Source organism: Gopherus flavomarginatus, chromosome 1 (genome assembly GCF_025201925.1).
Source record: "Gopherus flavomarginatus isolate rGopFla2 chromosome 1, rGopFla2.mat.asm, whole genome shotgun sequence".
NCBI classification, from domain to species: domain Eukaryota; kingdom Metazoa; phylum Chordata; order Testudines; family Testudinidae; genus Gopherus; species Gopherus flavomarginatus.
This window is the reverse complement of record NC_066617.1, coordinates 219,592,336-219,616,900: the sequence shown is the minus strand read 5'-3', so window position 1 is coordinate 219,616,900 and position 24,565 is coordinate 219,592,336. Positions and strand designations below refer to the sequence as shown.

The 24,565-nt window shown below is 42.8% G+C and overlaps 1 protein-coding gene across 11 annotated transcripts in view; it reads right to left on the bottom strand.

Moving 5' to 3' along the window:
* The window catches only part of DMD (dystrophin), a 2,125,007-nt gene that overhangs the window by 684,064 nt on the left and 1,416,378 nt on the right, over positions 1–24,565 (bottom strand). For all 11 annotated transcript variants that reach the window (XM_050936430.1, XM_050936437.1, XM_050936440.1 and 8 more), the window contains one exon: positions 1,580–1,727. In XM_050936430.1, coding sequence (XP_050792387.1) covers positions 1,580–1,727 — 148 coding nt within the window. The remainder of the gene's footprint in view (positions 1–1,579; positions 1,728–24,565) is intronic.

Sequence of the window (24,565 nt, the reverse complement as noted above, 5' to 3'; positions counted from 1 at the left end):
TACTGACATTAGTATATTTGGGTCAGAGACCTCCAAAGCTCTACACATATGTATGAAAGCTCAGACGAGCTGCCCAGCTAAAAACAAAACAAAACAAAACAAAACAAAACAAACAAACACACACCACTTTCTAATATAGATAGCATTTAATTTAGATTGTAAGCTCCAGAGGACAGGGATTGTTTAAAGTGCCATGGACATTTAATGCTCTGTACAGATAAATAAATAAATGCTGCACAAATAATATTTTCTTTGCTTTGTGCCTAGATTTCACATTTCTGATATTACTGACTCACAGGGTTAAGAACTAGGTTTGTGAGTGCTGGAAGCATATCAGGATCTAGAAGGGATAACTTAAACAAAGGCAGATGAAAGAGATGAAAAGCCTCTTCAAAATTCTCTCTCTGACTCACTGACATTCAGTCAGTCAAGATGAAGTCCATTTAGCCCTACATGCATCCTCCTGAGATATCAGTAAGACAATCTGGTTTATAGGAATGGTCATAGGAAGGCTAATATTACATTATGTGTCAAATAATGAAAGGATACTTTTCATTGGGAAGAGGAAGACTGCTACCTCTGTGGACTAAAAGGGCAGTAGAAGTGTTTTAGAAGGAGAGGTCACATAGACGGTTTAAAATATACAGAAAGTAGCTGGAGCTCAGTCAGCGAAGTAAAAATAAACACTAACTTCTTGCAGCAAAAAAAATAAGACATATATGAAACAGCCCCCCTCCCTCAACAGTTTTAGGGTGCTTTACAACCAAACTTGTTTTAAAATTGTAGTTATTGAGGATGGTTTAGTTTTAAAAGCTGAACAGATCAAGCAGTTCAAATAACAATAGGGGAGAAAAATTGTACAAATGAAGGACAGTTACAGCCTGCTCTGTTTACATTGGTGTAAGACCATAATTAGGACACAATAGGTCATTAACTAATTCAGATCTCAACAGGTGACTAGACATATATGATAATAGAATTACAGGAGTGTTTGGGAAGCCTGGAGGTTCTCACATTTGGCTATGCCTGGCGATAACAGGGAGGCAGTTTTCACACATTCTGCTGGCACCTGGAAACTCTGGGGCCCCCATGATCTTTCATTTAAACTTAATTTTTCTTATCAAAATTGCCCACTTTGGGTTTTTTATTATTTTATACTTTTAAACACCCTTTTGGGGACTTCCTTGAGCCCTCCACAAGGAAATATCTTGATGCTAAAATGGTTCAGCCAAGAAAGGAGACATTTCTTAATTAAATTGAAGAGCTGAATATTAAGCATTAGGTTTTCTTCTCTGTCTCATTTCCTGATAAACACAGGCTAGTTAGGAATGAAAAAAAGTGTGTTTTAAAACTCTATATTTTCAATTACTTTTTCTAGTCTAATTTTAATGCAGGCAATACATTCTGGTATCTGGGCTTTAAAACACAGGAGTTCCTATTTTTTGGATGATCTAGTAAATTGTGGAATAATAATGATTAAGTGTTTGACAGAAATCAATCTGGATTAAGAACAACAATTCAATTTGTTTATGCAGATATGACAAACTAAGAAGACATTAAATATAAGAATTTATGTTACCTTCACTTTTTCAAGAGAGTCTTTTAACTGTTGCTCATTTCCCAGTTCAAGAGGAATACCAACAACGCTGTCTGCTTCCTCTAACCATAAAATGAACTCATTTAAATCTTCTTGCAATTCTGACAAAATATTTTTTTCTTCCTCCAGCCTACAGTAAAAGAAAAGAAGAAGAAGAAGAAGAAAACTATAGTGTTAATAGGGGAACTCTGTGTCATATGTAATTATATTTCAAATGCAATCTTTATTGTTATAAAAATAAAAAATCATCACTTTTTAACACAAATATAATGCATAACTAAATGGAGGAAAATATATACAGATTATTTGACATTAACAGTAATTCTTTAAAAGCAAAAATTTACATATTCAAAATTAATCAGAAAAGAAACACCATTCATGATAAATAGAATTAAATGTATCTGAAAATAAGTTTGGAATTTTAATCTGCAATTCTAAACTATCTTCCAGCTCAAATAATATGATTTTTAACCCACTACTGCAAGGTGCCAACAAGTCATTAGGAGTTGAAGGTGTCCACCACTCTGCAGCATCAGCCCCCTTTGTCAGAAATGATATGAAAGCCCAATTTCAGAAACTGAAAGAAATCTAAAGACAAAGTTTACTAAATTGAATCCCTAAAATTAGGCCCTTATATTCAGTGGGGACTATTTTGGAGGGAACTATGTTTCTGTGGTTAAGGAACTGGATTTGGGATTCAGGAAAATGAGGTTCAATTCCCACCTGTGCCAAAGATTTCCTATGAACTTTGGACACGTTACAATTTCTCCACTTCCTCATCTGGAAAATGAGGACAATAATGCTTCCCTTCTTCCAATGTTTGTTTGCTTTGTCTATTTAGACTGTAAGGTTTTCAGGGCAGAGGCTGTCTTAGGCTGCGTATGCACTGTGCCTAGCCCAACGGGGCCCCAGTCATGGTTGAGGGCGCTAGCTACAACAATTACAATACAAATACACATACACACATAGACCTAAGTAAAAGGCCTGATTTTTTTCAAAATGTGATGAATGCCAACAAACCCCATCAAACTCAACAGGAGCTGTAAGCACCTGAACATCTTTGAGGTCAGACCATTTAGTGAGGCGTCCATGTGTGGACTTAAATAACTGCTTTTAAGCTTTTAAATTTGAAAATGATGGCCTTTAGTCTTCCTCCAATTTATACAATGGTTTAAAAATCAAGTAAATCTGCTTAACTGGGGTCTCAAGCCATCAATAGTCACAAACTTTTGTCCTAAACCATCTTGTACTTTGTGTCCCAACAGCCAGGCAAGTTCTGTAAACACTTGAGCTGCTAGGTCTTGAGGCTCTAGCTTATGATGGGGCTAAAATAGCACTCCATATACTGCCTGCAGCCACCAGACTCCTTCACCTAGAAGAAACCATGCCTCTGTGACCTGCTCCTCATCACAGAACCTTTTCCTCCTGACCATTTAAACTCCTCAACAGTAACAGAATCATCCTTAACAGATGCATCACACTGCCCCCTGTAACCTAATACCGCTCACTTGCATGTTAAAACACGAATGGTTTAAATGAATATTGTGACAAATGCTATGACCCTGCAGGGTGTACATGTGGACAAGGCCCCTTCCCCTTGGCAATAGGGAGAGAAGTCAGAAAGACCTTGATCCAGGAAGTAACCTTGCTCTGAGAAAACCAACTCCATGTGGCAAACTAGGAGCAGCAGGGAAACCTGATGGGGAACCACATGCAGAGCTGGCGCTGGGGGAACCACACATGGAAAAGGCTATGCCTGGCAGATGTTACCACCGGAGTCAGCTCTGTGTAAAGCTTGTAGGAAAGCAGCAGAAACTGGGCAGGGAACCAGTGCAGAGACAGTTCAATAAGACGTACCAAGTACTGATGCTGGCCTGGAAATCTGCAGTGTCCTATTTGCGTTTAGCAAAGAGTAGATTGGAGAGGGTACTTCCCAGGCATTAAGCTTGAGAAGCCCTAATTCTCTAGTGGAATGCCCTCCCCAACTGCCCAAATAGTACTTTAGAGTAAAGGTCTGGCATATCATGCACCAGCAGCAGGAATAATTACAATATTAATAGAGATTCAGATTTCCAAGGGAGGTGGGAAGGAGATGTGTATGGTTATGAAGGGAATTGCACAGGGCCTAAATATTCTATTAATCAATTTTACATGTCCCCAACCAGGAGACATAAGCAAATGTTGATTGGGATTGTGATATTGCATCATTACGCACTGATGTTTGTCACAACGATGCAAAGATACAGAAAGGCCCCCATGCTACAAACACAAACATGTAGTCACACTGAAGTTCATGGATTGCTCAAGTGAACGAAGTTACTCATACAAGCAAGCGTTTGCAGGATCTGGCCAAAAAGCAGCGTCAGCACTGCAAAAAACACTAGTGTGTGGGGGGAGGAGGGAAGACAACCACAAAAAAAACACTAGTGATGGGAGAACTTCAAAAGCTTAGTTTTTTATTAGTTTGATAAGTATCCAGAAATTCGGTAGCCTAGAGCAGTGGTTCTCAAACTGTGGGTGGGGACCCCAAATGGGGACCTTTGAATGTGGTCAACAGGGCTGACTTAGACTTGCTGGGGCCCAAGGCCGAAGCCCGAGCCCCACTGCTCAAGGTCAAAGCCAAAGCCAGAGGGTTTCAGCCCTGGGTGGCAGGGCTCAGGTTGCAGACCCCCTGCATGGGGCTGAAGCCTTTGAGCTTGAGCTTTGCACTCTCTCCAGAACAGAGGGGCTCAGGCTTTGCCAAGATGGGGGCTCTTAAGTGCTGGGAGAAGACCCCGTCCCAGTTTGGACCCCAGAGGTATTGGGGTAGCAAAAGGGTTCAAGCCGCATAAACCTTCCCACATGCGGCCTGCAAGTGCCATCAAGCACACCTGACCTGAGGGAGGGCGTGAGACTGGACTGTCCTGGTGTAACTCACATCAAGGAATGGGAGAGATGCTGGGGCATCCATGGGAACGTTGGTGGGTTCGAACTTCCCCAGGTCACTGGCAGGAGTGACCTCGCTCAGTTCGGTCTCGAAGGGGGGAGAGATGTGACAAACTGGGAAAGTTCTTAATGTTTTCTCTGAGTACTGTGTTGGTGCCTCAGTGTCCCCATAGCAGTTCTTAAGTATCTGGCAGAGCAAAGGGCCAGTGCACCGAACTGCCTGACACTCTGTCTTTTAGCAACTGATGGCCTGGGCCCCTCCTCTTTCGGTCCCCCTTCCTGGGGTTGTGAAGTAATTTTTGTTGTCAGAAGGGGGTTGTGGTGCAATGAAGTTTGAGAATCCCTGGCCTAGAGGATTAAAAGCCTGTGAATAGGCTTCTGCCCACACAACCATTCCATCCCCTCAACCTGGACTAAATCTCCCAGCTGGTATCTATTTCTGGGACTTCAGAATATGGTGTCTCCCTCTGAGCTGACTCTCCCCCTGTGCAGCTCAGGTTAAAACACAAGTAGCCAGGGCCAGCACTTCCATTAGGCTACCCGAGGAGGTCACCTAGGTCAGCAGGATTTGGGGGGCGGCATTTTGTGTGCTCCTCACATAGCGCATGGGAGCTTCTGGTTCCGCTCCTGTCATGCCGCCGAAGAAGGACCTTTTGCCAACGTGCCGCGGAAAACAGCGGCAGGCAATTGACCAGCTCAATGACTGCCGCTGTCACCTGCAGCATTTCTGCAGAGGGTCCTTCTTCGGCGGCGCGATGGGAGTGGAACCGGAAGCTCCCGTGTGCCCCGTGGGGAGCGCACAAAATGCCGTCCCCTGAATTCTGCCTAAGGCGCCAGAAATTCTGGTGCCGCTCCTGCAGGTAGCATGTACTATGCCCACATCAGGTGCTGGGAGGAGGAAGTGTCAGACCCCAACCACAACAACAATCAAGATAGCGACTCCAAGCAGCTCAGAGGGGAAGAGCAGGGCGTAGGACCATTGTCAATATAGGAGAACAGACAGCACAAATAATAGAAATTGGCCAATTATGTGGGATTCCTGCTTTTAGTGGGAATCTTGGGACGTCTCTGTTAAAGTAATGGCTGGCATATTGGTGGGAACTTTGTCCTTTTCTAGTGGAATGAATAGGGATGGCCTTCCAGGATCAAATAGAAATATCTCAGAAGAAAGGTTTCCTGACAGTCCAAGATAACTGGATATGGTGTACCTCAATCATTCCCATTTCTGTGTTTCCATTTCAATATAAAAACTGTATTAAGATGGAGATAAGACTGAGACTACATAGACTCATAGAAATGTAGACCTGGAAGGGACCTCCAGAGGTCATCAATTTAGCCCCCGATACTGAAGCAGGACCAAGATACCCAGAGCATCCCTGACACACTTGTCCAACCTGTTTTTAATAATCTCCAATGATGGGGATTCAATAATCTTCTTTGGAAGCCAATTTCAGAGTTTAATTAACCTTCCAGATGGAAAGCTTTTCTTACTACCTAACCTAAATCTCCCTTACTGCAAATTAAGTCCACTACTTCTTGTCCTGCCTTCGATGACATGGAGAAGAATCAATCACCATCCTCTTTATAATAACCCTTAATGTATTTGAAGATTTAGTAGTCGTCTTCTTTCAAAATTAAACATGACCAGTTCTTTAATCTTTTTTCATACATCAGGTTTCCTAAACCTTTTATCATTTTTTGCTGCTCTCCTCTGGACTCTCTCCAATTTGTCCACATATTTCTTAAAACGTGACACTAGAACTGGACATAGTATTCAGTTGAGGCCTCACCAGTGCCAAGTAGAGACTGATATCTCCTGTGTCTTATATAAAACACTCCTGTTAATACACCCCAGAATTATATTCTCCCTTTCTTGCACTGTTGGCTCATATTCAGTCTGTGATAAACCAAAATTCCAAATCCCTTTCAGCGGTACTACTGTCAAGCCAGTTATTCCCTAGGTTGTTTTTGCGCATGTGATCTTTCCTTCCTAAGCGTTGCATTTTACACTCGTCTTTATTGAATTTCATCTTGTTGATTTCAGACAAATTCTCTAATTTGTCAAGGAATCTTTGAACTCTGATCCTGACCTCCAAAGTGCTTGCAATCCCTCTCATCTTGGTGTCATCTGCAAATTTTATAAGCCCTCTTTCCCACTCCATTGTCCAAGTCATTAATGAAAATATTGAATAGTATTGGACTCAAGACAGACCCCTGCAGGACCCACTATATATGTTCTTCCAGTTTGACAGCAAACCATTGATAACTACTCTGAGTATGGTTATAGTAATTTCATCTCAGCTACATTTCCCTAGTTTGCCTTTAAGAATGTCATGTGGGACTGTGTCGGAAACCTTACTAAAATAAAAATACATCACATCTATAGCTTCCACCTTATCTACTAGGCCAATAACCCTGTCAAAGAAACAAATTTGTTTGTTTTGGCATGACTTGTTCTTGACAAATCCATGCTGTCTGTTCCTTATATCCTTATTGTCCTCCAGGTTTTTACAAATTGGTTGTTAAATAACTTGTTCCAGTGTCATTCCAGTTATCAAAGTTAGGCTGGTCTGTAATTCAGCAGGTCCTCTCTGTTCCTGTTTAAAGATAGGTACTATATTTGTCCTTCTCCAGTCCTCTGGGACCTCACCTATCCTCCATAAGTTCTCAAAGATAATCATTAATGGTGCCAAGATTCATTCTAGGGCAGTGCTTCTCAAGCCGGTCCGCCGCTTGTTCAGGGAAAGACCCTGGTGGTCTGAGCTGATTTGTTTACCTGCCACGTGCCAAGGTTCGCGGCTCCAAGCCAATGGGGGCTGCGGGAAGCAGCATGGGCTGAGGGATGTGCTGGCCACCCTTCCCGCAGCCCTCATTGGCCTGGAGAGGCGAACCGCGGCCAGTGGGAGCTGCGATGGGCCGAACCTGAGGACGTGGCAGGTAAAAAAACCATGCCAGACCACCAGGCACTTTCCTTGAACAAGCAGTGGACCGGCTTTGAGAAGCACTGTTTAGGGTATTTAAGGAACAAGTTGAAGCAATTTCATAAGGCCCAGCTGACTTAAAAATATCTAACTTACATAAATATTTTTCAACTTGTTCTCCCTATTTTAGCTTGTGGTTCTTCCCCCAGTTGTTAATATTACTTGTGTTAAGTATCTGTCACCATTAACCTTTTTAGTGAAGACCGAAGCAAAACAGGCATTAAACTCCTCAGCCTTCTTGATGTCATCTGTTTTTAGCTCTCCTTCCTCACTACACTTCCCTTCATCTTTTTCTTGCTCCTAACGAATTTATAAAACCTCTTCTTCTTGCCTTCTGTGTCCCTTGTTATGTGCAACTTATTTTGTGTATTAGCCTTTGTGATTTTGTCCCTACGTGCTTGTGCTATTCTTTTGTACTCCTTAAAAATTCATCCATGTTTCCAGTTTTTTAAGGATTCCTTTTTGATTTTCAGGTGGCTAAAGAGCTCCTGATGGAGCTATATATTGGCTTCATATTTTTTTTAAATTTTTTCTTCATATTGAGGTAGTTTGCTGCTCTGCCTTTAATATGGTTTCTGACAAATTGTAAGCCCTCCTGAACTCCTTTTCCCTTAGATTTTCATCCTGTGGGACTTTACCTACCAGTACTCTGAGTTTTTAGCAGTATTATAAAGTAAAATACATCACAGGGGAGCAGTTATCCTCAAACCAAGATTTATAGACTTAGGAAAATCAGAATTAAAGTTAAGTTGAAAAGAAATCCAAGCCTATTAAAGTGCAAGGCCGTACATAGCTAGAGCATCTAAACAATCTTAACTCTATCCTGTAGTGAGGTCATGTAATAGCCATATGATTATAATTAAGGCATTTTAGTATTTGTAGTCCCAGATTAAATTTAAAATATTTTTTAAAAACACACTTTTCAAAAAGTCACCTTCACAGTGTTTACAATATCCCTGTAATGCATTTTATCCTTAAATTACTGATACATATCTCAAATTTAATTTCTACCTTATAGCTTTGTCTGGGAACTTATTTGTTTTTATAACAAAAGTTAAAAATTCCATACAGTAAATCCAAAGTGACTATTACCATATGAAATTTCTAATGTTATTTTTAATGTATTATCAATTTAAAATGTGAAACAAAAATTATATACAAACATACATATATATACACACACATATACATATATACACGCGCGCGCACACACACACACTTTTATGCCAGATTCACAAATAATCTCTGGCTGTTTTACACCACTCTGCAGCACCACTAACCAGCCAGTGTATGCAAAGTTTTCCCCTTTCATCTGTCCTTCTCATCAATCTGGATGAACCATCTCCATAAATTCCTCCTGCACCCTCTACAAGCTACTGGATGCAAACAACAGTTTTCCATCTCCCTCTTTCCTTACAACCACTGAGGATTGGTCCTGCTTTGAGCAGGGGGTTGGACTAGATGACCTCTTGAGGTCCCTTCCAATCCTGATATTTTATGAGTCTATAACTCTAAAAATATGCATGTGTGCATACCCCCTCTCTCTTTTCCCCAAATGCACCTCCCACACACACAGTGTCCCTTTCCCTCCATTCCCGTCTGTCAAGTAAGTCTGGTTCAATGGAGAGCTGTTGAACATACGAATTTGGGAGTATGACCACTGGCGCTGTTACTTTTTATAACTGAAAAGAATAAAATCTTTTTTAGATAAACGCATGAAGAATTGCACTCTCAAAATGGACACCATCTCCCACCATTCTTAAGGGGACAGAAATCACAAGCTGTCCACTCTTTTAAAACAGCCACTGCCTACAGCTAGACTGCCTTCAGTGGTAATTTGAGACAGTTGGCCATCTTTGCTAAGGGCAACTCTTCCACTGAGAGTAATGGGAGAATGCAATCATTTTGGAAGAGGGCAAGTCTTTGTAAGTTTCTGAAGGAAAAGATTATGTGCTAGTCTGTGCTGAAGGAGAAACTTTCAATTATAAAGAAAGTCAGATAAAAGTGACCCATAATCTCCTGAACAAATGTATTCAAAACTTACCTACATGAGAAGTTTGCATAGTCTACTTCTCTTGTTACTAACATCATGTGAGACCAAAAAAAAAAAAAGTTTAAAACCTGGTACCAAATTTCTTAAAGGGTCCATTTTTAGTTCAAAGTAATTTTTTGGGAAGGTATACCTATATTTCTTATACGTAACCAAGAGGTTGCCTGAGTGCAAAGTTAAGTGCAAAATGCCTTAACTGTAGAGTTGCAACTAGTATTAATAATACATTCTTTCCAATTTCAAAAACTATTATTAAAGCAGGATAAAAATTGGTTTAGTGTCTCTGTTTTCCCATACTTTTTCACTTTTCAGCACGATGGTTACTGCCAGCAAGAAAGTCAGAAAAAGCAAAGAAATGAAAGCTATTTGAAACTATGTCATAATTTATTTATGGTGAGAAGGACTTTTTAACCAGATATCCTTCCTGATGGATGAGCAAAAGGGATGGTGTTTTCCTTTACAGGAAAAAGAGACTCAACAATAAAGTGCCAGCCTCACACCCTTTAAAACAAATCCCTCCAAACAATTGTTATTTAAAAATATACATCTTATATGACAAATAATTTAGAACTTGACAGATTTAAGAATACAGAAATTCCAAAATTGAATCAAAGTCTCTTGGAAGCTTGGCTTTATATCTAGAATGTTTTGGAAAAATCTCCAACATTATTCTAATCTATGAGAACGACCCCCTTATTTTAAACCTGTCAGTTACATTTTTATTGTAATTTCTTCTCTCTTTAATTCTTAGCACTCAGAAAAATGTGTTCAACTGATTTCAAGCTTCTAGCATAGATTTTTTTCCTTCACATGTCAAGACAGCTGCATCACTGTTTTATTGTGGGGGGAGGGAAGAAAAACAGAGTATTCCTTTTATATGATAAAGTGTAAGTCTGAAAACTGGTAGAAAGAAAACTTCTAATTACCACCTAAATAACTCATTTGTATCATCAATGGAAGAAACACAGATCAGTCAGCAGTGAAAAGGTACCAACAGGGGAACTGAGTTTGAGAGCTGAATTGAAATTCCTAGTATAAGAAGAGACAGGGAATCATAAAACTATACAGTATAGCCATGAAGTTTTTATAAGTCAACACTGTATTTATTTACAGCAAATGAAGTATTCCCATTACATTACATGGGAGGAATAAAGACTAAAACTTATGACAGAGAATCGCGGACTGCTTCAAAATGGAATCTGAGGTAGTCACTTGGTGCCTATGTACTACCTGATATACTCCACTGCCTGGCCAGTTGACGTGGTCTCACATTCACAAATGCACATCAGGTTGTTATCCTTTCACCAAGGAGTGCATTATTTTTTTCTTACAAAGTAGCAGTGTAATGCAAGAAGAAACTTTTTTTGTCACTTCACTCCTCAGCCCAGACTCACCCTCTGAGCTTCCCTTCTGACCTACCCCTTGCTCATATCCTCCCAAGTACCTCACTAGCCCAGTGATTACAACCCAGGTCCTCATAATCCCACAACATAATTAACTGCCTCTAGCTGAGCCTGACAGTGATCAGGGCACTGCTGATAGTGCCCTGTCACAGAAGTGTATAAAATTCAACAGTATAAGAGAATTCTACTTTCCAGCCAAGCTAGCAACACTATTGAAACTAACCTTCCTTCCATCGCTGTAACACAATGCACACCCAGTTTCGCTATGACCATATACAATTAATAATATTTTAAAGTTCAACTTCGTGTAGTAGATTTGTTTCTTTTATAGGAATTTAGGTTAATATGTTCATCAGGAGCTGATATATATGTAGGCTTGACAGGATTAGATTTTTATCATAAATGTCTATTTCTCTGAATACACACAAACTGACAAAATATTTCCATCAATAGTAATCAAAATGTACAGATAGGCAAAATAAGAAAAATGCCACTTGAGAAATTATTAGGGTTAGATTTAAGGGTATTTACTTTGTATATTTTGACATGAAATGTTGTCAATTTGTGTTTTAATGGTTCTAGACCTTTTAACTTTGTCTGATCCCTCCAATAATTTCCCACAACTGTGGAAATTGTACATAGAACTCATAATTTTGCACAGCTGTTAAAATGTAAATCAATAAACACCAGAAAGAATGCTTAAAAATAAACAGCAGTATTATTCCAATAGTACACACACCCAATTACAAAGCCAAGTTGCTGACAGGTTGGTACAACAGTACAACCACATGATGCCCCCTACCACCAGCACTTTGGCCTCAAGCTAACTGTTCTACACCTGTGACTGAGAAGATCACTGTGGTTCACAGATTCATAGACTCTAGGACTGGAAGGGACCTCGAGAGGTCATCGAGTCCAGTCCCCTGCCCTCATGGCAGGACCAAATACTGTCTAGACCATCCCTGATAGACCTTTATGAAACCTACTCTTAAAAATCTCCAGAGATGGAGATTCCACAACCTCCTTAGGCAATTTATTCCAGTGTTTCACTACCCTGACAGTTAGGAACTTTTTCCTAATGTCCAACCTAAATCGCCCTTGCTGCAGTTTAAGCCCATTGCTTCTTGTTCTATCATTAGAGGCTCAGGTGAGTAAGTTTTCTCCCTCCTCCTGATGACACCCTTTTAAATACCTGAAAACTGCTATCATGTCCCCTCTCAGTCTTCTCTTTTCCAAACTAAATAAACCCAATTCTTTCAGCCTTCCTTCATAGGTCATGTTCTCAAGACCTTTAATCATTCTTGTTGTTCTTCTCTGGACCCTCTCCAATTTCTTCACATCTTTCTTGAAATGTGGTGCCCAGAACTGGACACAATACTCCAGTTGAGGCCTAACCAGAGCAGAGTAGAGCGGAAGAATGACTTCTCGTGTCTTGTTTACAACACACCTGTTAATGCATCCCAGAATCACGTTTGCTTTTTTTGCAACAGTATCACACTGTCGACTCATATTTAGCTTGTGGTCCACTATGACCCCTAGATCTCTTTCTGCCATACTCCTTCCTAAACAGTCTCTTCCCATTCTGTATGTGTGAAACTGATTGTTCCTTCCTAAGTGGAGCACTTGAATGAATCCAACCAGATGCAACTAGTACACAGTGGTGCGTGTGCATACACACACAAAATCTAAATCCATCCACCAAGGGCATAAAAACTTCTTGCAGCCTTTTTACTCCTCCAACATCAATGCAGCAGAATTACAGCCAGCAGAGCTAGTACACAGAGAGCCAGCTAATCAACCCAGACTTTCTGGTCCATCCCTTGGAATCTCCCTCTATGAAACACTGAGAAGGAGAGGGAGGAATAACCCACTCCTAGATGTAAAAGGATTTAAGATTAAAAAGTCTCACTCATGACCAGCCTGCACAATCCAGCTTGCCGTGTCCCAGATTTTGACTCCACCACACTCTCTAGAGCTCAAGAAGCTCTGAAAAATATTATAGCCACCACCTATAAAAGACCATGCATCTCCTGGATGGTGAAAGCCAGTGAAGAACAGCTGCATCCCCTACTAATGTAAATTAGAAATGTCTCGTTCAGAAAAGCATACTTGTCAAACTCCTTGAAAATTACAACCATCCACTCAATCCTCAAGCAAAACAACACTGGATTCCTCCTGATGCTCTCTCCAGTTACTGTCTGATCTCCATCTTCCCGTTCCTGGACAAAATAATTGAGCAAGTAGTAACTACCAAGAAGCCACTCTTTTTCTAAAATACAGAGTGCACATCTGGAGTAGGAAAAATCTTAATATAAAGCAGTGTTATATACTGATACCAAATAATTATTAATAACCAGCATGCATTTTCATTGCCTCCTGACAGCATAGTTTAAAAATGCTTTATATTGGTATTTGCAAGCTAAAGTGTTATTTCTTTGTTTACCTACAAATGTAAGGTATTAGTAGAATTTTATTCAAGCAAGTGGTAGTAATAATAATGAATGGGGTATTTAAAACTCTGCATCTGCAATTAAGTGCTAGATATTTTATTTTTAAAGTCACCTCAATGCAATTAGATAACAAAAAGCAGTGGCTTCTGTTTGAAATATTGGATGGGTAACAGTTTGCATTATAAATGTTCTTAATGCATTTTCAGGAAGTGGAATGGCAGTGATTTTGGTTGTAAAAATACATATAGTGAAAAGGGGAACATCAAAATGTATTACTAAGTTCTATATAGTCAAATATTAAATCACATTTTTAGTCATTTATATAATATACATTCACAAGTTATGTACAATATGCAATTTCCAGCTAAGACAAGATTAGAAGATTCCCTTTTGGCCTACCTGGTAGAAACACTACCTCTATACACCTCATGTATCCTGCACTAGACTGAGTCTCAGCTGCTGTTATGTGTAAGAAACCAGCATAAGCCCAGCCGCCTTAGGGAAGACTTTATTAATTTGTCAATTCTGCTTAGTGTCCAAACAACAGCGTGTTCTGAACATAGAGCAGTATGAATATGGAGGTCAGTTATACCTTTTGTGAAGCTGAGCTGACTGGAGAGCAGAAGGTGCACCACTCCATAGGTATGCATGGGTGAATGAAGTGGTTAAAGTACTTTGAAACAGGAGTGAGGTCTCTTGCTGCACCAAGCAAATAAGAGGGGAAGCTGAAGAAAAGTGCTTTTCTGCAAGCAAAGGAGGGGAGTGGGCTCTCTGCTTTGAGTTCTAGAGGAAACTATTTTATCCTCCCTCTTTCCCACACTTCCTTTAATTAAGTTTGAATCTTGAATGGACAGTTGGCTTTCCAGGAGGCCTGCAAGGGCCTTTCTTGAGAGCATCACTGGCTACACACTGACTATTATCTTTGAAAACTTGTGGTGATTGGAGAAGGTCCTGGATGATTGGAAAAAGGCAAATATAGTGCTCATCTTTCAAGAAATGGAAGAATCATAGAATGTCAGGGATCTCAGTAGGTCATCTAGTCCAACCCCCTGCTCAAAGCAGGACCAATTCTTAGAGAGATTTTTGCCCCCTTGAGGATTGAACTCACAGCCCTGGATTTAGCAGGCCAATGTTCAAACCACTGAGCTATCCCTCCCCTGATGAATCAGGGAGATTTTGGCAAACCAGTAAAGTGCCTGAAACCACTATAGCTTATTGCTAAAAGCAGCCAATTCACCAGATGCAAAGTGGCCATGTACCTTGACCAAGGCAGGAGGAGAGGGGGGTTTGGGTGCCACAAAAAGGGCAGCTTGACCTCGCATCCTTCCTGATAAAAATTGTATTGAAGTTGCTGAAACATGCATTTTAGACAAGCAGGATGTGCCCCAGTCATGTCTATTGGGGCCCCAAGGCTGCAAATTCTGGAAAAACTCACACTTGGTTAATCAATAATCAGAAGGAACCTCTTGCTTGACCACTGAAACTGCTTACTTAACAAGTTTTCTTTAAGGGACATGCCATTCTATTACTAATGTATAAATAAGGGGAAAAAGTTTGAGCTAGTTGGACTCTTTTGGACTCTCCCTTTGGATACATCTTGTGGTCCCCACTGGCAGACAGAAGATTTAGCCACCAGAAGCCTGCCACTGTGTCACTTGAGAGTCACACTCAGCTTTGGTAATAATCAAGGGTTGGGGGTGTTTTACTAACCTGTTACGGACATATGTAAGTACTTGAGACTAAGTAAAGTTTAGCTTTAAATGAAAGCACTCTTGTGTTGTCCTGTTTGTGCCAGCCATCTATCGGTTAGATGGCCACGTCTCCCCTGATTTATTTCCTGACACCTCCTCACACAGAGTAAAAGTTACCAAGAGCTTTGGGTTGAAAGAACCCCAGGCAACAGAATTTGGAGGCCCCATGAGGAGAGGTAGAGAGAAGGAGATGGATGGTGAAAACAGTTTATAGTTTGTCCATTGCAATAGGAGGTAAAAGACGGCGGGGTGGAGTCACTCCCTACAAGTTCCCGTGTTGCAGTTCATGAGTTAATCTATGGATACATTCTGTTACTGGAACTCAGAATTCAGGCTGATTGCCTTCTCGAGTGCAGAAATTATGTCCAGAGACAGGGAAACAACTGGAAAGAATGAACAGTTGAACACGATGTTGGGATTTTGTACAAGAGTATGGGGGTAATGGACCCTGGAAGCCTGGTGCCTTCAATGGCCCCGAAGCCTTGCTGCAGCTCCACAAACAATGGGGTATCTGGGTCAGTGCAGGAAGGTCCAAATGTTAGGGCAAAGAAAAAGGCTGCTTTGCATGGGTTGTGGATGGTTGTGACAACACTGGAGCAGGAGATAGATTGGTTAGAAGACCAGGTGCAGGAATTGGAAAGAATCAGAGCTGAAAAGGAAAGTGAAGTGATTAATTTGAAGGTAGAATCTGATACTCTCAGAGCTACGTCTCTGACACAAGCAGCACAGATTGTAGGAATGCAGAAGCAGGTATGTGACAGTGAGTGGGTCAGTAGGAAGTTGCAGGGGGAAGTGTCTGAGTTGAAACAACATACCACGGAGAGCAAAGCTGCAGTCAGAGCCCTTTTGACGGATTCACAAAGCAGAACCAAGGGAGACTACGGGAAATGCCAGAGACAGATTTGGGCCCTTAAGGCTCAGTTCGGAGAGCAAAGGGGGATTGTGGCAGTGATCAGAGGGAATTGTAGCTGGGAGGAAGACATAGAATCAGAGGAGGATCCCAAACTATTCCCCCCTTATTGCAATTATGAGCTGACGAACACTGGTGAGTTCACACTGGATCCCATCAGGCAGTCTCCATATAGTCCCTTACAGGAATTACTGGAAGAGCTGCAAAGGCCTGCTCCAATGGCCCCCATAGTCACAAAAAGGGGACCTCAGGAAGGTCAGGGAGGAACAGAGGAGTGGGTGGAGACTAGACCCTTTACCCCTGACCACGTTAGGGCAGTAGGGAAATCAGTTGGCCCGCTGAATAGGAGCACAGCCTTGCGGTGGATGGTAAGAGTATCTGACATGGCTGGATTCACTCCAGCTGATGTGGCAGCTATATGCAGGGAGGATTTTTCAGGGCTCCCTTATGATATCCAGATGGGGCCTCCCCGGAGCAAATGATACAGAGAAGCATATAAATGTGCAGACAGAAGTAATACACATCCTCTTCCTGGGAGAAAGCTCCACAGATATATTTCACCAGGAGAAGCAACAGGCTGGGGAGAGAGTAGAAAGTTATGTAGTGAGAAAGAAATTGGCATGGAGACATTCTGGGCTGACAAATGTCATTAACCCAGACTTTGCAGCCCTCCCTTTCAAACAAGCTTTAATCCAAGGATTTCTCCCTTTAATTTGTATGGCCTTAGTGGGTATGGATCTGGCAGCAGTTCAAACAAGAGATATTGAGGATAGAGCAAAGCAGGCCTATGAGGTCCAAAAGGATATGCATCCTCCTAACAGGAAACCTGATACGGTGGCTGCCATAGCCCCTCCAAGTAGGGAAAAGAAAATGGAGACAGACCGTATAAGGTGTTGAGGCAGAACACCTGACCCATGTGGTGGGGAAATTTGGAAGCGGCTTTTAAAAGTACGAGCAAAAGGAAATGATAGACTGGCTGCCTACTGCTGAACTTCTAGCAAAATTGGCAGAACATGAACTGGCTGAGCAGTGAGGAAAAGCTCCAGTGCACCACCGATTGCTGCCCTATAGGGAGGTTGAGTGCCCCAGAATCCCCCAATTGTGGCATACTTAAACATCGACGACTGGGGGAGGTTCACGGTTTAGAAGTTTGCAGGAGGGGTGTTTGGACCGAATTTACTAGTGGACTTAGGTGCCACTTACTCCCTAATTAGTACCCAAAATAAACACTTGTTTGGACCTCTGACTGGAGTCAAAACCTTACAGGGATTTAATGAGGCACAAAGCATCATCCCCTTCTGTAAAAAAAAATCCATATTGTGTGGAGGCAAAGAAAAGCCAAGGGCAATTTGGCTTGATGAATTTGGGGAGAGAAGGTATTCTAGGAATAGATGCTCTGAGGGAACTGAGAGTGCTGGTTGATTGTGCTAACGGGGTTTTGTGGTAAATGCCTCCTTGCACCTCATGGGAGACTGTGGAGATTTCATCCAGCTATGGAATAGCAGCCCTTAAGGCATCTCAGGCAGGGCCAGCTCCAGGCCATAGCGCGCCAAGCGCGTGCTTGGGACGGCACGCCACAGGGGGGGCTCTGCCAGTTGCTGGGAGGGCGGCAGGCAGCTCCGGTGGACCGGCCGCAGGCGTTCCTGCGGACGGTCCGCTGGTCCCGTTGCTCCGGTGGACCTCTCGCAGACACGCCTGCGGCAGCTCCACCGAGCCGCGGAACCATCGGACCCTCCGCAGGAACGCCTGCGGGAGGTCCACCGGAGCCGCAGGACTAGCGAGCGGCAGATCGCCCCCCGCGGCATGCTGCCGTGCTTGGGGCGGCGAAATTGCTAAGAGCCGGCCCTGATCTCAGGTACTGGAATGGCCTGCTTGGCTCCCCAGCAGTTTTGGCAATTGCAGATAAACACTGGGAGGTGTGGGCCAAGAATAAAATAGAATCTGGTAAAATTGATGCAGAAATCCTAGTCACAGGCCCTGATCCTCCACCCCAGAAGAAGTATCAATATCCAAAAGAGGCAGAAGCCAGCCTAAAGGAAACAATTGATGGGCTTTTCAGCCAAGGAGTTTTAGTGGAACAGCCCAGCACTAACAATGCTATCATATGGCCCATCCTTAAGAGTGATGGCAAAACCCTTAACTGGGTGACTCCACCTATGGCCCCCATAGTGGCTAAATATCAGGAGGTAATGGCTTCCATTGTAGGAGGGGCCCAGTGGTTTTCAGTTTTAGATTTGGCTAATGCTTTCCTTGTTATCCCCTTACACTGAGAGAGCGCTACTATAAATTTGCTTTCAGCCTTTCAGGAAAAAAACAATTGTGTTTTGCCCAGGTCCTCATAGAATAATGCACCTATTATCTGCCATGTCCATGTAGCAAAAATGTGGGAGGGAATGCCTAAAAGGGATAGTGTGATTTCTTATGTGCATGATGTCCTGGTCTGTACACAGATCCAGGAGGAAAATGTAAAGGTGTTGGACAGAGTGCTGCAAAAGATTCAGGAAACAGGGTTTAAAGTAAGCCCAAAGAACTGTGCTCTCAGAAGGTACACTATCTTGGGGTAACCCTGGGACAAGAATGGAGCTCTCCTGACCAACAGAGGCTTGAGCTGATTCTCAAACTCCCAGTCCCCACTGACGTAACCGCTCTGAGATCCTTCCTGGGTATGGTTAACTTTTCCTGAGATTTTATAGAAAGGTTTTTAGAAAAAGCAGCCCCGCTGCTTGAATTGTTAAATAAAGGGGCAGAATAGACCTGAGGCCCACAGCAGCAGGAAGCCGTGGCCCAGTTAAAACAAGCCTTGGCCCAAGTCCCAGCCCTATCATATCCCCGGGTAGGAGAAGCATTTGTATTACAACTAGCAACTACAGACAAGGGAATGGGAGCTGTGTTAAGCCAGACCCATGGGACAGGTCTCTGACCTGTAGCTTATGCCTCCAAGACCCCGGGTGAGCTAGAGAAGGGATTCACCCCATGTGAAAAGGAGGTCTTGGCACTCACTTGGGAACTACAGCATTGGGAATACCTGGTGGATTTGTCCCCTGTGTTACTAAAAACAACCCGTTCCCCAGTGAAGTATGTACTCACTGGGAAAATCAACAATGGCCACGTATCTAGCCCTCAAATGGCAAAATGGACCCTTGCTTCGTTAAACAAAAATGTAGATATGGAAAAAAAACAGTACTGTTCCCAATACTTTACAGCCTCCTGATAGAGGAGGAAGAGCACGAATGCCCATTACCTGAACCACTGCCTTGGAAGACGTCACTCTTCGAGGGAGGGGCCATGCTGAGTGAGATGCTGGGAATAGCAGATGTTGTTTGGTTTGTGGACGGCTCTTGTTTTTACAAAAATGGCCATCTGCATGTGGGCTTTACTGCTGTAAAAGTGCCTTTGGGGGAGGTGCTGAGGGGACAGTGTCCACCATATTCTGCCCAAGCAGCCGAAATTGGGGCTATAGCAGTAGCACTGGAAAATACCCCCACCATTCAGGAGGTAGCCATTTTCACAGACTCAGACTGGGTCCTTTGGTCCCTAATGGATTGGGTTCCAGAATGGAAAAAGAGAGGGATAAGGTCTGTACCCCTAGCAAGTTCACAGATGACACTAAGCTAAGAGTGGAAGGAGATAAGCTGGAATGTAGGAATAGGGTCCAGAGTGACCTAGACAAATTGGAGGATTGGGCTGTGACAAAGCAGGACTGTTCTTAATGTTTCCTCTGAATACTGTGTGGGTGCCTCAGTTTCTGGTCGACACCATGTCTCCTGGCAACTAATGGCCTGGGCCCTTTCCCCCTGCAAGGGGATGCTAAAGGTGTGGGAGAACAAGGAAGTCAGGTGACCTCCTGGCCCAGGAAAGGAACTCAGCAGAGAAAGAGGGGCTGGAGGAGGTTTCAGCTGGGAGCTGGCTGGGGATCGAAAGTGAGGGCAGATGGGGTTGTCTGGCTCGCTGGGCCCCAGAATGGAACCGGCTGAGAGGTCCTGTTCTCCGTACCTACAAGCTCTGTTTTAGACCGTGTTCCTGTCATCTAATAAACCTCTGTTTTACTAGCTGGCTAAGAGTCACGTCTGACTGCGAAGTGGGGTTGCAAGACCCTTTGGCTTCCCTAGGACCCCACCTGGGCGGACTCACTGTGGGAAGTGCACAGAGGGGCATATGCTGAATGCTCCAAGGTCAGACCCAGGAAGGTGAAGCCGTGTGAGCTTCTTGCCCTGAAGACAGTCTGCTCCAAGGGAGAGGAGGCTCCCCAAAGTCCTGACTGGCTTTCTGGGGAGCAGTTCCAGAGCATCACCCGGGGACTCCGTGACATGGGCCAAAAGAAATCTGATGAGGTTCAGCAAGGACAAGTTCAAGATCCTGCACTTAGGATGGAAGAAACCCATGCACTGCTACAGGCTGGGGAGCGACTGGCTAAGCGGCAGTTCTGCAGAAAAGGACCTCAGGATTACAGTGGATGAGAAGATGAATATGAGTCAACATTGTGCCCTTGTCGCCAAGAGGGCTAATGGCATATTGGGCTGCATTAGTAGGGGCTCTGCCAGCAGATCGAGGGAAGTGATTATTCCCTTCTATTTGGCACTGGTGAGGCCACATCTGGAGTACTGCCTCCAGTTTTGGGTCCCCCACTACAGAAAGGATGTGGACAAATTGGAGAGAATCCAGCGGAGGGCAACAAAAATGATCAGGGGGCTGGGGCATGTGACTTATGAAGAGAGGCTGAGGGAACTGGGCTTATTTAGTCTGCAGAAGAGAAGAGTGAGGGGGGATTTGATAGCAGTCTTCAGCTACCTGAAGGGGTGTTCCAAAGAGGATGGAGCTTGGCTGTTCTCAGTGGTTGCGGATGATAGAACAATAAGCAATGGTCTCAAGTTATAGTGGGGCAGGTCTAGGTTGGATATTAGGCAATACTATTTCACTAGGAGGGTGGTGAAGCACTGAATGGGTTATCTAAGGAGGTGGTGGAATCGCCATCCTTAGAGGTTTTAAGGCCTGGCTTGACAGAGCTCTGGCTGGAATGATTTAGTTTGGGCTGGTCCTGCTTTCAGCAAGGGTTGGACTAGATGACCTCTGAGGTCTCTTCCAACCCTAATCTTCTATGATTCTATGATACACCTTTCATACATCTGTATCACAGAAGGGGGCTTCACAGACTACTTCCCCAGATATCCAGGAAGCATTATGCTTTCCAGAGACTGAAGCAGGGCCCTATCTATTTTGCAACTGCACAGCCAATGAATTCAGTTCTTAGTTGCTCTGGTCCAGGGCCCCAGGAAACCTTAATCTGCCTCTGCCCATGGCCATGGAATTTGATGTTTTTCCAAGATGCTATGGAATTCAGCATTTTTGCCATTAATTTGCTATTTCACTACAGCCTGCTGCCCAACATTTTCTTTTTGTGTCTTTCGGATCTACAAGAATTATCTTCAGCTACTTCTTGCTCTCCAGCTTTCCACACAAGAGGGAGATAACTGGACTACAGAGAATGCTCTCTGTACTGTTCTATGGCAACAAGTAGCAGGGTTCTGGGGGCTCTGAACTGAAGTCTAGTTTGCAGGCACAGATCAGCTAATAAGCTGTGTTTCCTAAAGAATAGAGCAGCACAAATTGCCTGAGGAGCCCAGGAGATGCATTGTTGAAGCTAGCTAGAAGCACCCCACTTTCTCTAGTGCAGATGGTGGTGGGGAAGGAGGTTTTGAGCTAGGCTTCCTGGGTAAAAGCTCAGGAGACAAGGCCATGGAGTAAAGCTGGCCCCCCTGGAAAGCACAGTGAAAAATAAAATCCTTGAAAATAATTATGGACAAAATGTACATCAAATGAGTATTTTCAATTATGAGCCAGAGTTGTGAGACTTTGATTGGGAGCCAGAGGCTAGGAAGGAAACAAAAGAATAAATTAACATTGCCAATGGAATTTAAGGATTGTTGCCATGGAACATTGTCACATTGTATCACAGAACAAAAAAGGTCTCTAGGTATAAAGCATCCAGCCACCTCATCATTACACCACTAGCACTGATCCTAGCAGCATCAGAGGCACTCTCAACTTCTTTGGGTGTCCAGTTATGCCTCCCACAAACAGGCATGTAAGGGAAAGTTAGGGTTCCTCATACCCTCCTGTCCTTCTAGCATTTCTCCGTTATGGATGGAGGCATAATTTTGCCCAGTATAGACAACAATGCTTTACACTTCTGTAAACTGATTAGAGAGAGGTTTTCATAGTATCCACTCACAATAAACCGTACAGGGCCAATTCTGAACTCAGATAAAAACATAAAGTGCTCAGTACCATTGCTACAAGTTGAAAAAATATATTTGACTGCAGAATTAAGCCCTAGTTTGCCTCACCAAGCGATTCTGACTCCTTTCCCAAGCTCACCCAAGTCAACAGGAGGACTTCTACTGATCTCATTGGGCTTTGGATCAGGCCCATACTGACCTCAACATGGACTTTCTTCTGGTACAATATTCTGTATCAAATATCACTTGGCAACACTGTTTCTAGAGGGGAATACTGCAACCATAAAGTGCATTACTTTCCTTCAAATGGTAGTTTTGTGTTATGATTACTATTTGCTGTAAGTGCTGAATAGAGCAAAACCATTTGTAATGAAACAGGTGAAATTATCACAGCCATCTAGCACACAAAAAAAGATACTTCATAATGAAAAAAAAATCTCAATTAGTAAAATTTTCATATCTCACATTAGCCTTTGCCTTGAAGCTAAAACATTTACTGTCGTGTTTTACCAAACAGCATTTAATTAGATAGCAGTGAAACAAAGATTCTCATAGACTCATAGACTCTACGACTGGAAGAGACCTCGAGAGGTCATCGAGTCCAGTTCCCTGCCCTCATGGCAGGACCAAATACTGTCTAGACCATCCCTAATAGACATTTATCTAACCTACTCTTAAATATCTCCAGAGATGGAGATTCCACAACTTCCCTAGGCAATCTATTCCAGTGTCTAACTACCCTGACAGTTAGGAACTTTTTCCTAATGTCCAACCTAAATCTCCCTTGCTGCAGTTTAAGCCCATTGCCTCTTGTTCTATCATTGGGGGCTAAGGTGAACAAGTTTTCTCCCTCCTCCTGATGACACCCTTTTAGATACCTGAAAACTGCTATCATGTCCCCTCTCAGTCTTCTCTTTTCCAAACTAAACAAACTCAATTCCTTCAGCCTTCCTTCATAGGTCATGTTCTCAAGACCTTTAATCATTCTTGTTGCTCTTCTCTGGACCCTCTCCAATTTCTCCACATCTTTCTTGAAATGAGGTGCCCAGAACTGGACACAATACTCCAGTTGAGGCCTAACCAGCGCAGAGTAAAGCGAAAGAATGACTTCTCGTGTCTTGTTTACAACACACCTGTTAATGCATCCCAGAATCACGTTTGCTTTTTTTGCAACAGTATCACACTGTTGACTCATATTAAGCTTGTGGTCTACTATGACCCCTAGATCTCTTTCTGCCATACTCCTTCCTAGACAGTCTCTTCCCATTCTGTATGTGTGAAACTGATTGTTCCTTCCTAGGTGGAGCACTTTGCATTTATCTTTATTGAACTTCATCCTGTTTACCTCAGACCATTTCTCCAATTTGTTCAGATCATTTTGAATTTTGACCCTGTCCTCCAAAGCAGTTGCAATCCCTCCCAGTTTGGTATCGTCCGCAAACTTAATAAGCGTACTTTCTATGCCAACATCTAAATCGTTGATGAAGATATTGAACAGAACCGGTCCCAAAACAGACCCCTGCGGAACCCTACTTGTTATACCTTTCCAGCAGGATTGGGAGCCATTAACAACTACTCTCTGAGTACGGTTATCCAGCCAGTTATGCACCCACCTTATAGTAGCCCCATCTAAATTGTACTTTCCTAGTTTATCTATAAGAATATCATGCGAGACTGTATCAAATGCCTTACTAAAGTCTAGGTATATCACATCCACCGCTTCTCCCTTATCCACAAGGCTCGTTATCCTATCAAAGAACGCTATCAGATTAGTTTGACACGATTTGTTCTTTACAAATCCATGCTGGCTATTTCCTATCACCTTGCCACCTTCCAAGTGTTTGCAGATGATTTCTTTGATTACCTGCTCCATTATCTTCCCTGGCACAGAAGTTAAACTAACTGGTCTGTAGTTTCCTGGGTTGTTTTTATTTCCCTTTTTATAGATGGGCACTATATTTGCCCCCTTCCAGTCTTCTGGAATCTCTCCTGTCTCCCATGATTTCCCAAAGATAATAGCTAGAGACTCAGATACCTCTTCTATTAACTCCTTGAGTATTCTAGGATGCATTTCATCAGGCCCTGGTGACTTGCAGGCATCTAACTTTTCTAAGTGATTTTTTACTTGCACTTTTTTTATTTTCTCTTCTAAACCTACCCTCTTCCCATAAGCATTCACTATACTAGACATTCCTTTAGACTTCTCAGTGAAGACTGAAACAAAGAAGTCATTAAGCATCTCTGCCATTTCCAAGTCTCCCA